This window comes from Lagopus muta, chromosome 1, assembly GCF_023343835.1.
Source record: "Lagopus muta isolate bLagMut1 chromosome 1, bLagMut1 primary, whole genome shotgun sequence".
Taxonomy (NCBI): Eukaryota; Metazoa; Chordata; class Aves; order Galliformes; family Phasianidae; genus Lagopus; species Lagopus muta.
The window spans coordinates 772,584-785,493 of NC_064433.1; the positions used below are offsets into that span (position 1 = coordinate 772,584).

Here is a 12,910-nt window from a genome sequence, read left to right on the forward strand (position 1 = left end):
TGGCACCATGGCAGTCCCAGCGTTGACCCCATGGCAGCCCCACTGTTGACCCCAAAATGGCAGTCCTAGCATTGACCCCATGGCAGCACCAGCATTGACCCCATTGCAGCCCCACTGTTGACCCCATGGCAGCCCCACAGTTGGCACTACAATGGTGATGGTGTTGGCACCATGGCAGCCCCACTGTTGACCCCATGGCAGCCCCAGCATTGACCCCATGGCAGCCCCACTGTTGACCCCATGGCAGCCCCACTCTCAGCATTGCAGTGGTCCCCATTTGGGTGCTGGCACATCAGTCCTGTTGTTATCGTGCTCCCATCCCTCTGTTGACCCCCCAGCAGCCCCAGGCTCAGCCCTCACCCCTTACAGCCCCCCTCCCCATCCCAGCCCAGGCTCGCAGTGTCCCCACAGCCTCTCCCCAGTTCCCCCTCTGCTTACAGGCCTTCATTTTCCTCAGCCCCACACCAGCAGCACTGCGTACAGCAATAAGAATCACAGAGGGAATCCTGAGGTCTGGGGGGAGGAAGGGGGGAGAGGGGAGGGGGTGCAGGAGGTGCAATGCCATGGCAGAGGGGGGAGCTGCTTCCTCCCCACGCTGCCTTTAAGCATCAAAGCTGGGTCTCTGTAAGCAATGGCTGTGTCTGCATGCACACAAAGGACAGGTTTTCCAATGACTGCCTTTGCTCCCTGTTTATATCTATATATTATTTTTTTTCCTGAGTAATTCCAGATGTACTTTTAGCCTCTCTACTGTCAGAAACTTTTATATTGTAACCAAAAAAAAGCAAAAAAAAAACCAACAAAAAAAACCCCAAACAGATGCTGGTGGTTTTGGGTCATTTTGGTTTTCGGTTGGGTTTGGTTTGGTAAAAAAGAGGACAGAAACTAAAAAAATAAATAGAAAACCAAACAGAAATCTGCATCTCTGTCTGCTGTCGGGTTCAGGCTGTAAATCCCAACTGTCCATCAATAGGAGCTCAAAGCAGGCTGGCGCTGCTGGGTTCCCTTGGGGTTCTGTGTGGGTCCTCAGCCCCCAGCACAGCACTGAGGCACCTCGAAACGCCTCCTTTTTCTTTTCTTTTTTATTAAACTCCGTTAGTTTCCTCTTCTTATAGAATAACCTTTTTTGTCTGTGTTTTTCCTCTAGGCACAATACAATACAAGGACTCTGTCATGTTTGACACAATGTACAGAAACGTCAATAATCTACAACTGCTCCGCGACGTTACAAAAAACCTCCTGGTGACATCGGCTACCGGCCATGGTGGGGCCATAAAACAAAAAGGGGGGGGGGGGTCAGAAAGGGGATTTGGGGAGGGGGGGGGTTCAGACTGTACAAAGACCTGGGCGCCGAAATAAAACATTGTACTCTTAAAAACAAGATGGGTTGGGAGGTGGCAGAGCTGCGGGATGGGGGAGCTGAGCCCAAAGCCCAAATCCTGTGCAGGATCTGTTTGTGTACCGAGAGCCCCCCACCCCCCCCACCCCCCCTTTATGCACTGATGCCAGGAACAGCAATAAGGAGGGGGGTGGGGGGGTTGTGGGGCAGCGGGGGCACAAAGCTGGGGGTTCCCCCAGTCCTGTAGGCTCAGCCTGGCAGCTCTGCGGTGCCGTGAGCTCAGCGCAGCCCTGGGGAGGTGGGGGGGGGGGGGTTCAGGGAGGGGGATGAAGCCCACGGTGCTGCTCCCCAACTGCCTGCCATGGGGGATGAAAGGAGCAGGGATTGCAGGGATTGCACAGCGCTCGGAGGCACCGCTCAGCCTTTGCGTCATCGCCCGGCGCCGCTGCGGCTCAGCCGGACCCCCAGCCTGGGCTCAGCGTCGGCCCCCCCTGCACAAAGAGACGGGCAGAGGACGGAGGGCTGGCGGCTGCTCATGCAGGCGTGGGGACAGCAGCCCTGCAGCAGCACTCTGTCCAACGCTGCCATCGCTGCTGCTGCTGCTGCTGCTGCTGCACAGAGCAGGGTGAGGCTTGCAGACGATGGTAACTACAGGGCAGAGCGAGGCCGTGGTGCCACAACCCGCTTCAGCTCCGTCCTCCACAACTCAAGTCCTGCTACTGCAGGGTGCAGAGCTGCTCCCACCGGCTCCATCTCCTGCTCTGCCCTGCACTCACAGCCCCGGCTCTGGGCTCTGCTCCGCGTTGCCGGGGTGCCGCAGGCGGCCGTGCGTGGGATCGGGGCTCCCTGAGCCGCTCTCAGGCGTCCGACAAGCAGCTCTGGATGCGGTCGATCCACTGCTGGGCCAGCTGCACGTCCTGGGCGCAGAAATTGTAAACGCGTTTCGTCGTCTTCAGCTGAGGAGGAGGAGAGAGAAGAGGTGGTGAACCTCTCAGTACCGAAAGGGAGCCGATAAAGAGCACTTGGGAGTCAAGTCTTGGAAAGGGGAGATGAGAGCAGGATGAGGGGAAATGGTTTGGAGTCGAAGGAGGGCAGATGGAGGTTGGATGTCAGGGGAAGTTGTTTGCTATGGGAGTGGTGAGGTGGTGGAACAGCTGCCCAGAGAGGCTGTGATGCCCCGTCCATGCGTGGAGGTGTTGGAGGCCAGGTTGGATGGGGCCCTGGGCAGCCTGGGCTGCTGTGAAATGGGGAGGTTGGTGGCCCTGCATGCAGCAGGAGGGCTGGAGCTTCATGATCCTTGAGCTCCCTTCCAACCCAACCCATTCTGTGGTCCTTTGAGAGAAGCACAGCGGGTGCTGCACAGCCCCCTGCCCCCAGCACAGCACTCACGTCGAAGAACGCTTTCTCATCCACCGTCTTCGGGGCTCCCATGGTGGGGGTTCCAGGTGTGATGGATTCCACCTCGGCCAGATCAATGACACCTTTGCACTCCGTGTCCATCCGGCTGTCGTAGTACCGCAGCTGGGGAGAGGCCCATGTTGTGCTCAGCACCCAGGGACAGAGCGCTGCCGGCCTCCCCTCGCCCCCCCCTGCCCGACCCCTGGGTACCTGGTGCTTGGTTTTATCCAGCACGAACCAGCGAGGCTTCCAGGGCTTCATGAAGGCTCCCTTCTTGTACAAAGACCCCTCGTAGGACCTGCGGGGCCAGGCAGTGCCTCAGCGCCATCTGCGTCCCCCCAGCCCCATCGCGGAACCCACTGAGCCTCCCCCTCCCTGGGCAGGATCCCACCCCCCCCAGTGCCCCACGCCTGCCTGTTCTCGCTCTCTGACATCTGGAACTGGCTGTACAACGTGCTGGTGCTCCTGCGGCCGCCCTGCTTCCCGCTGGATGGCGTGGATGTGCTGCTGGTGTCGCTGTCGAGGCTGAGGTTGAGGGTGGAGCCCACGCCGCTCTCTTGCAGGTACACCCCCAGCGAGCGGCGGTGGTGCGAGAGCCCCGACGACATCAGCAGGGAGCTGGGGGTCTGCGGGCACACAGAGCACAGCGTGAGGATGAGGGGGCTGAAGGCAGCGCCGAACCCTCAGCCGGCCCCTCTAAAGCCCTACCCGGCTGCCCTCCTGCCGAGCCTCGGTGCGCTGAGAGGCTTTGATTTTGTCCCACGTGTCCTTCCAGCGCTCCGGGACCTGCCCCAGCTCCATCTCCAGGTTGTGCAGGTCCTGCAAGGGGAGAAGTCAGGTGTCGGTGCAGACAGTCCCCGTCCCAGGGGGCACAACTGACTGCGGATGTGTCCACAGGGCGCTGCCCAATGCAGGGGTCATCGCAGAGCCACTGAGTTACAGAACCACAACAAGGTTGGGTTGGAAAAGAGCACAGAACATAGAAGGTCGAATTGGGTTGGGAGGAATCCTATAGAGCAGAGCCATAGAATGTTGGGTTGGAAGGGACCCTATAGAGCAGAGCAATAGAAGGTTGGGTTGGAAGGGATTCTGGGTTGGAAGGGACCCTATAGAGCAGAGCCACAGAACATTGGGTTGGAAGGGACCCTATAGAGCAGAGCCATAGAATATGGGGTTGGAAGGGACCCTATAGAGTAGAGCCATAGAATATTGGGTTGGAAGGGACCCTATAGAGCAGAGCCACAGAAGGTTGGGTTGGAAGGAACCCTATAGAGCAGAGCAATAGAAGGTTGGGTTGGAAGGGACCCTATAGAGCAGAGCCACAGAAGGTTGGGTTGGAAGGAACCCTATAGAGCAGAGCAATAGAAGGTTGGGTTGGAAGGGATTCTGTAGAGCAGAACCACAGAAGGTTGAGTTGGAAGGAACCCTATAGAGCAGTCACAGAACATTGGGTTGGAAGGAACCCTATGGAGCAGAGCCACAGAAAGTTGGGTTGGAAGGAACCCCACAGAACAGAGCCACAGAAGGTTGGGTTGGAAGGGATTCTGTAGAGCAGAACCATAGAATATGGGGTTGGAAGGAACCCTATAGAGCAGAGCCACAGAAGGTTGGGTTGGAAGAGTCCTTATAGAGCACAGAGCCACAGAACCCCAAAACAATTCGGCTTAGAAGGGACCCCAAAGCCCCCCAAGTCCCCCCCATTGCCACGGGCTGGCTGCCCCCCACCATCCTCTCCCCTCTTCCCATCAGGTCCCAGCTCACCTCCAGCAGCTTGGAGATGGCGTCGGGCTCCATGCGGCTGCGGTTGTCATAGCAGGGCCAGATGATTTTGCGCTTGGTTTGTGGTGCGCTGGTGTCCTGCCTGTCTGCCTCCTCCATGTGCTCGGGCTGCCCCTGCACCAACTCCCAGTCGTAGGAGGGGCCCTCAGAGAGCGTCTCCTCTGTGTAATAGTCCCACACCTTCAGGTTGGAAATGTTGCTGTACGGCCGCAGCACCTGGAGGGGCGACAGCCAGATCAGCGATGGTTTTCTCTCCCATTGCTGGTGCTCTCAGCTCAGTGCTGGGATTCGATCCCTTCACGCAGAACTTCCCCAACGGGTGATGCTTTGTGGTTGAGCACAGAGGGGATGTGAGGATGCGGGCTGTCAGCAGAGCAGACGAAGCTGCTGCCAGCAGCCCCAGCTCACTGCACAGCACAGCTCCCTGCTGGGACACACGCTGAGCTCTCTATGCATGGAAAGATGGTTCCAAATCATGTCGATATGGGGACCCACCGCTCCAGCACAGGGTTCCCCCCCCTGCTTGAAGCTCCTGGCAGTGCCCTGATGTGCCCTGAGCCCCCAGCCGGGCCGGGCAGAGCTCCTCACCTCCCCATCCTCGGGGGCATACATGTAGTTGAAGAAGACAGGAGCTTTCTTGTTCAGCCGGTCGATGTAATCCCAGATGGACTTGTAGACCTGCTGGCATTTGCGTTCACCCTTCTCCTCATACAGGAGGCCTGGTGGAAGGGAGGGGAGGGGAAGGAGGGCATTACATGGGGCAGGATGCCAGGATGGCACCCCACACACCCCACACGTTGCCCTCACCCAGCTCGATGCGTTCGTAGTCAGAATCCAGCAAGAAAGTCCGGAACCGATTGGAGATGTAGTGGTAGCTGAGGAACTTCAGGTAGTACAGACTGAACTCAAACTCCATGGGGAACTGCAGGTGGATCTGCAAGGAGCAGCAAGGCTGAGATCCTGGCACTGCTGCAGGGCCGGAGCTCAGGAAGAGCTGGGAGAGGAGCTCAGAGCTCACCTGGTGCACGCAGTCCAGGAACTGCAGGAAGATGGGAGCAAAGCCACTGCTCTGGCCAGCCAAGGTCTGGGCCCCACGGTGGCTGAAGCGGTGCCCAAAGGACAACCACTCCTTCTCCACCAGCAGGCGGAAGCCCTCCAGCGTCCGGTAGTAAGGGTCCGACAAGAGCTGCACCAAGGAGACCACCTGCAAGGACATGGGGGCTTGAGATCATAGGACCAAAGAATGGTGTGGGTTGGAAGGGTCCTTGCAGACCAAAGGGCAACAGAATGGTTGTGTTGGAAGGGTGCTTATGGATCACAGAGCCATAGGATCCCAGATTGGTTGGGTTGGGAGGGACTTCGTGGATCACAAAGCCATAGGATCCCAGATTGGTTGGGTTGGAAGGGATCTCATGGATCACAGAGCCATAGGATCCCAGAATGGTTGGGTTGGAAGGGACCTTATGGATCACAGAGCCATAGGATCCCAGAATGGTTGGGTTGGAAGGGATCTCATGGATCACAGAGCCATAGGATCCCAGAATGGTTGGGTTGGAAGGGACTTCATGGATCACAAAGCCATAGGATCCCAGATTGGTTGGGTTGGAAGGGATCTCATGGATCATAGAGCCATAGGATCCCAGAATGGTTGGGTTGGAAGGGTGCTTATGGATCACAGAGCCATAGGATCCCAGATTGGTTGGGTTGGAAGGGTGCTTATGGATCACGGAGCCATAGGATCCCAGAATGGTTGGGTTGGAAGGGACCTTATGGATCACAGTGCCATAGGATCCCAGATTGGTTGGGTTGGGAGGGATCTCATGGATCACGGAGCCATAGGATCCCAGACTGTTGGGTTGGAAGGGTGCTTATGGATCACAGAGGAATAGGATCCCAGATTGGTTGTGTTGGAAGGGTGCTTATGGATCACAGAGCCATAGAATCCCAGATTGGTTGGGTTGGAAGGGAACTTATGGATCACAGAGCCATAGGATCCCAGACTGTTGGGTTGGAAGGGACTTCATGGATCACAGTGCCATAGGATCCCAGATTGGTTGGGTTGGAAGGGAACTTATGGATCACAGAGCCATAGGATCCCAGACTGTTGGGTTGGAAGGGAACTTATGGATCACAGAGCCATAGAATCCCAGAATAGTTGGGTTGGAAGGGATCTCATGGATCACAAAGCCATAGGATCCCAGAATGATTGGGTTGGAAGGGTCCTTATGGATCACAGAGCCATAGAATCCCAGATTGGTTGGGTTGGAAGGGTGCTTATGGATCACAGAGCCATAGAATCCCAGATTGGTTGGGTTGGAAGGATCTCATGGATCACCATAGAATCCCAGAATGGTTCAGTTGGAAGGGATTTCATGGATCACAGAGGCATAGGATCCCAGAATGGTTGGGTTGGAAGGGTCCTTATGGATCACAGAGCCATAGGATCCCAGATTGGTTGGGTTGGAAGTGACCCCCCAGCCCATCCCTGCCATGGACTGGGCACTCTCCACCAGCTCAGGCTGCCCAGGGCCTCATCCATGGCCTCAGGCACCTCCAGGGATGGGGCACCCATAGATCCGGACAGCAGTGCCAGGGCTGCACTGCTCTCATAGTGAAGAATTCCCCCCTAAAATCTTACCTAAATTTCCCCTCTTTTAGCTTCAAACAGGCATAGCATCCAGTGGCTGTAGGGCTCCTACCTGTGTGGTGATGTCCCAGCCGTCCTCCAGGCTGACAAGCACAGAGGAACCCGTGTCCAGGAGCTCCACCACCAGCACTGAAATCTGCAGGATCTTATGGATCTGCCAACAAGAGAACCAGGAGCTCCTCAGGAGCAGGAAAACTCTGGACGCGAGGCGAAACAGCCCCTCTTCCTGGAAACAGCTGAGCCAAACGATGCAGAGCACAAAGGATCTGCAGAACACAGCTGTGGGCAGCCCAGCAGCCAGAGGGGCTGGGCCCCACAGCTCTGAAGCTGAACGGAGTTCTGAAGCAGCTGCTGGCGCACACACTTTCTGGGTCACTTCATCTTCGTTCCTCTTAGTGGCCTTGCCTGCTTTGTGTCCTCCCACCCTGTGCTGAGCGATGCCACAGGGAGCACCCAGACCCTGCCTGCAGCCTTTGGTTCACAGAATCACGGCATGGATGGGTTGGAAAGGTCCTTAAAGATCACAGAGCCACAGGACCATAAGATGGCTTGCTTATACTTCAGAGCCACTGAACGGTTGTGTTGGAAGGGTCCTCAAGTCCCATAGAATGGTTGGGTTGGAAGGGTCCTTAAAGGTCAAATTCCCATAAAATGGTTGGGTTGGAAGGGTCCTTAAAGGTCACAGACTCATGGAATGGTTGGGTTGGAAAGATCCTTAAAGGTCAAATTCCCATAAAATGGTTGGGCTGGAAGGGTCCTTAAAGGTCACAGACTCATGAAACGGTTGGGTTAGAAGGGACTTAAAGACCACAAACCCACTGAATGGTTGGGTTGGAAGGGTCCTCAACACTCAAAGTCCCATAGAATGGTTGGGTTGGAAGGGTCCTTAAAGGTCAAATTCCTATAGAATGGTTGGGTTGGAAGGGTTCTTAAAGGTCACAGACAGGAATGGTTGGGTTGGAAGGGTCCTTAAAGGTCAAATTCCCATAGAATGGTTGGGTTGGAGGGGTCCTTAAAGGTCACAGACAGGAATGGTTGGGTTGAAAGGGTCCTCAACACTCAAAGTCCCATAGAATGGTTGGGTTGGAAGGGTCCTTAAAGGTCACAGACAGGAATGGTTGGGTTGGAAGGGTCCTTAAAGGTCAAATTCCCATAAAATGGTTGGGTTGGAAGGGTCCTTAAAGGTCACAGACTCATGGAATGGTTGGGTTGGAAGGGACTTAAAGACCACAAACCCACTGAACAGTTGGGTTGGAAGGGTTCTTAAAGATCATAGACCTATAGAATGGTTGGGTTGGAAGGGTCCTTAAAGGTCAAATTCCCATAGAATGGTTGGGTTAGAAGGGACTTAAAGACCACAAACCCACTGAATGGTTGGATTGGAAGGGTCCTTAAAGGTCACAGACAGGAATGGTTGGGTTGGAAGGGTCCTCAACACTCAAATTCCCATAGAATGGTTGGGTTGGAAGGGTCCTTAAAGGTCAAATTCCCTTAAAATGGTGGGGTTGGAAGGGTCCTTAAAGGTCACAGACTCATGGAACGGTTGGGTTAGAAAGGACTTAAAGACCATAAACCTACTGAATGGTTGGGTTGGAAGGGTCCTTAAAGGCCAAAGACCCATAGTTGGGTTGAGAGGGTCCTCAAAGGTCAAAATCCCATAGAATGGTTGGGTTGGAAGGGAGTCCAAAAGCCCACAGCCCTGCGGCAGCCAACTGCAGCCCCTGTGCCAGGCATGGATTGGGATCTGCACAGCCCCCAGGAGCCACTGACCTGTGAGAGCCACTCGGACTCCTCCAGGGAGCGCAGGTAGGCGACGCTGGGGTCTGTGGAGGGGCAGCCAGGCACGCAGGCCTTCATCAGCTTCTTGAAGCTGGCCTTCACCTGCCGCACGTCAAACACCTCGATGGGCACCACCTCCCAGTGCTGCAGCGGGTCTGGCTTCACCCCCTGAGGGTGCAGAGCATCGTTCAGGTGAGAGAAACCCTCACCAGTCCAACCCCATTGGACCCCTACCACGTCCAATGACCACGTCCCCAAATCCTTCAACACCCCCCAGGCACGGGGACTCCCCACTGCCCTGGGCATCCTGTGCCAGAGCTGAGGTTGTTCCCAATCTCCAACCTGATCCTCCCCAGCACACCGTGATCCCATCCCCTCTCATCCCTAGGAGCAGAGGCTGACCCCCCCTTTGCCACAACGTCCTTTCAGGAGGTATCCTTTCAGGAGGTACCTTCAGCTGCGACTTGTCCCCGATGATGTAGAGCGAGGCGCGGTGCTGACGCAGGAAGCTGGCCTCGGCGGGCGCGCCGTTGTGCTGGGCACCCAGCAGGTCCTTCCCAGCCAGCCGTGAGCCGATCTCCACGTTCAGGGCATAGCTGCTCATACGCCCACTGGCCCGGATGCTGCCCCATTTGCCTGCGGGACAGCTGCTGTCACTGAGGGGGTCCCAGAAACGGGACGTTCGGGGCCACCAGGATGGGTGAGCAGCTCTCCGTGGAGCGACGGCCGAGCGCCCCGACCGCACGCCAGCACCCACGGAACGCATGCGAGGTTTGGTGCAGGTTTGGTGCAGGTTTGCTTTCGCTCCTTTCTCTGCTGGGTGCTGTGATGTGCAGGCAGCGCCCCGCGCCGATGCCGTGCCCTGCGGCCAGCCCCTCTCCTCCACCACCGCCACCCAGAAGCGTGCAGAGCCCAAAGCAAACCTGCGGGGCGGTGTGGGGCAGTACTTACCGCCGGCACCGCGCTCGGGTGGTGCGGTTATGGTGTTACTGGGTGTTGTTAGTGGTGTGTGGGGGGTGTGGGTCAGTCGGTGGGTTAGCAGCCGGCGGGGTTAAGGCCCGGCGGGTCCCTACCTCGGGGCGACTCGCGGCCCTTCGGCGACACGCACTTGGGGGTGGACAGGGTGATGACCCTGGCTCTGTGACCCAGCCCTGGGGGGCACAGGATGAAAGCGGCCTCAGAGAGGGCGGAGAGGAGCGGAACCAACGCTCCCTCGCTGCGTGGGTATGGGTGGAAGGGAAGGGGGTGATGAGATGGAGACGGGTGTGGGATGGAGATGGCACACAGGAATGGGATGGAGATGGCACGGGGGGGGCTGCAGACGGTCCCTCCCGCCCGCCCTGCAGCTGTCCCACACCCTGGAGCTCTGGGGGAGCGCAGGGGGGAGCATCTACTCTACAGCTGCTGCCCGGGAGGCAGCGCTCACCGCACATCCTCACCTCCACGACTAATAGTACCGGGCCCTTCGTCCTTCCCTCCCATCACCTGCTTCATGAGCGATCCCAGCTTAGGCTGCCTCTTGTCGGAGAAATCTGCAGCACCAACAGAACGTCAGCTCCCAGCCTGCATGCTGCGGGACCCACCTTGCTGTGCTCCCCCTCAGTTCGGAGGGGAAGGGGCATGGAAAGAACTCAGCGGCAAGCGGGACAGCACGGGGCTGCACCGGGGGCCACCAAGCAGGAGCCACAGCACAACAGCACCCAGAGACCTCAGCACCAGCAGCTCTGCCCCAGCAGCTTTGCCCCAGCAGCTCTGCCCCAGCGCTATGCAGGCACTTTGGACCGGGTGAAGCACCCGGTGCTTCTCCAAACCCCAGCACCATCCCTCTGTGGCCACAACTCCCTTTCTTCCTGCAGCAAGGAGCCCCCTGCTGGGTGCTCCCACGATCCCTTTGGCCTCAGTGCAGCAATGATGGGGTGGGATGACAGGGACTGGCAACGGATGATAATGGAGCATGGCCAGAGCTGCTCAGACAGCACAGGACACAACACTTACCACAGCATCCTGCACCAGACCCCACGCTCCTGCTTGGGTGCAAGAGCTTGGCTTCGGGGTCTGCTCCACCCCAGCTCACCCCCCCCCGGATCAGGATTCAACCTGGAGCTCCCAGATGTAGGGCCAACGGGTTCCCCAAACCCCATCCCCACCTCCGGCCTTAGGGAGGTGCTCCACAGAGCTGATTCAATCACGGATGTGGGACCCAGTAGCTCCGACTGTGGGATGCACCGGACCCCGGGGGTCCCTGGGCAGGAGCCTCCCGCAGCCCCCGAGCCGATGCCACTCACCTGCACTGCTCATGTGAGCAGAGGTGAAGCCACTGAGCGTGTTACGCCCGCCAGCATCGGCGTAGTGGGGCATGGAATTGATGACAGCCTGCAGGTATTTCTCCTGCTCCAAACTGGTGGAGTCCGTCTGCGAGGGGCCTGGGGGAAAGCAGGCAGCGTCACCGCACCGCCGGGGCAGGGAGAAGAGATGGGGCACTGCTCCAGGATGGGGTGAGGGGATGGGTACCTGCAGTGGGAGCGTTCTGTGACTTGAAGAGGCCCACGACGCCTTTCCCGTGCAGCCCCCCCGAGCGCAGCAGCACGGCTTTGGTGCGGGAGTTGCGCCAGCACACCACGGGGAAGCGGTTCTGGCGGTAACAGCGGGAGATGCGCTGGATGGTGTTGTCCTGGATGCTCTGCGGCACGATGAGCAGCCCGGGGTAACTGCAGGAGAGAGCTGAGCTGAAGGGAGCAGTGCTGAGCACACCTGTGCCCTCGTCAGGGCAGAGCAGAGGGCAGGAGAACCTCCCTGCCCTGCTGAGCCACGTTCTGCAGTGGGGTCCCATAGGCCTTATGGCCACCAGGGCACACTGCTGGCTCATGGTCAATGTGTGGTCAACTGTTGGTCAACTGTTGGCCACCAGGACACCCAAGCCCTCCACAGAGCTTCCAAGCAGCTCTTTGCAATGCACCCCATGGCCCCATTGGCCTTATGGGCCACCAGGGCACACTGCTGGCTCATGGTCAACGTGTGGTCAACCAGTGGTCAACTGTTGGCCACCAGGACACCCAAGTCCTTCACAGAGCTTCCAAGCAGCTCTTTGCAGTGCAATCCATGGTCCCCTTGGCGTTCTTGGCCAAAAGGGCACATAGACAACTGGTCAACTTTTGGTCAACCATTGGTCAACTGTTGGCCACCAGGACACCCAAGTCCTTCACAGAGCTTCCAAGCAGCTCTTTGCAATGCACTCCATGGCCCCATTGGCCTTCTTGGCCAAAAGGGCACACAGACAGCTCCTGGTCTACTTTTGGTCAACCAGTGGTCAACTGTTGGCCACCAGGACACCCAAGTCCTCCACAGAGCTTCCAAGCAGCTCTTTGCAATGCACTCCATGGCCCCATTGGCCTTCTTGGCCAAAAGGGCACACAGACAGCTCCTGGTCAACTTTTGGTCAACCAGTGGTCAACTGTTGGTCAACTGTTGGTCAATCAGGACACCGCTGGCTACCTTGGCTACCAGCACAGTCTCCTGGCTGGTGGTCAGGCTCACCTCCGACAAATGGCGTACATGCGGTTCACCGTGGAGATGCGGAAGGGTTCGTTCTTGGAACGTGTGAGGCTGCTGCTGAGGGTGCCCAGCCCCAGGCGCTGGTAGTCACGGCAGCAGGCGCGCTCCACCAAGTGGTTGATGGTCATCTTCTCCGAGGGTCTGATGGTTGTGGTGGGGGTCAAAGTGCTCCTGTCCATCTCCTCGGACACTGCAGACAGTGGAGGTCAAGGTCAGCCCCGGCACAGATGATCAAAGGATGGTTTGAGTTGGAAGGGACCTTTAAAGGCCGTCTGCTCCAACGTCAAAGGCCTCGCACAACTCCAGGCAGGTGGCATCAGTCACCTCTCCTTCGTCCACCGCACAGGGACTCTGCCATTCCTGCTCTCTGTTCCCTCCAAGAGCTTTCCCCTCCCCAGCACCCACCCAGCTGCTCC

General features: G+C 57.7%; 1 protein-coding gene across 10 annotated transcripts in view; it reads right to left on the bottom strand.

The window, feature by feature from the left end:
• Nucleotides 1–1,066: 1,066 nt before the first annotated feature.
• SBF1 (SET binding factor 1) overlaps nucleotides 1,067–12,910 on the bottom strand; it is a 61,584-nt gene continuing 49,740 nt past the window's right edge. For 4 of the 10 annotated variants that reach the window (XM_048969204.1, XM_048969193.1, XM_048969214.1 and 1 more), the window contains 17 exons: nucleotides 12,477–12,684; nucleotides 11,454–11,650; nucleotides 11,228–11,365; nucleotides 10,382–10,474; nucleotides 10,016–10,093; nucleotides 9,394–9,578; nucleotides 8,934–9,110; nucleotides 7,216–7,317; nucleotides 5,535–5,720; nucleotides 5,324–5,450; nucleotides 5,105–5,235; nucleotides 4,499–4,732; nucleotides 3,446–3,556; nucleotides 3,152–3,363; nucleotides 2,948–3,035; nucleotides 2,729–2,860; nucleotides 1,067–2,295 (listed from right to left, as the gene is read on the bottom strand). In XM_048969204.1, the coding sequence (XP_048825161.1) occupies nucleotides 2,197–2,295; nucleotides 2,729–2,860; nucleotides 2,948–3,035; nucleotides 3,152–3,363; nucleotides 3,446–3,556; nucleotides 4,499–4,732; nucleotides 5,105–5,235; nucleotides 5,324–5,450; nucleotides 5,535–5,720; nucleotides 7,216–7,317; nucleotides 8,934–9,110; nucleotides 9,394–9,578; nucleotides 10,016–10,093; nucleotides 10,382–10,474; nucleotides 11,228–11,365; nucleotides 11,454–11,650; nucleotides 12,477–12,684 (2,498 nt within the window). In that variant the 3' untranslated portion in view covers nucleotides 1,067–2,196. The remainder of the gene's footprint in view (nucleotides 2,296–2,728; nucleotides 2,861–2,947; nucleotides 3,036–3,151; nucleotides 3,364–3,445; nucleotides 3,557–4,498; nucleotides 4,733–5,104; nucleotides 5,236–5,323; nucleotides 5,451–5,534; nucleotides 5,721–7,215; nucleotides 7,318–8,933; nucleotides 9,111–9,393; nucleotides 9,579–10,015; nucleotides 10,094–10,381; nucleotides 10,475–11,227; nucleotides 11,366–11,453; nucleotides 11,651–12,476; nucleotides 12,685–12,910) is intronic. The other 6 variants (XM_048969260.1, XM_048969250.1, XM_048969241.1 and 3 more) reach the window with 3 other exon arrangements.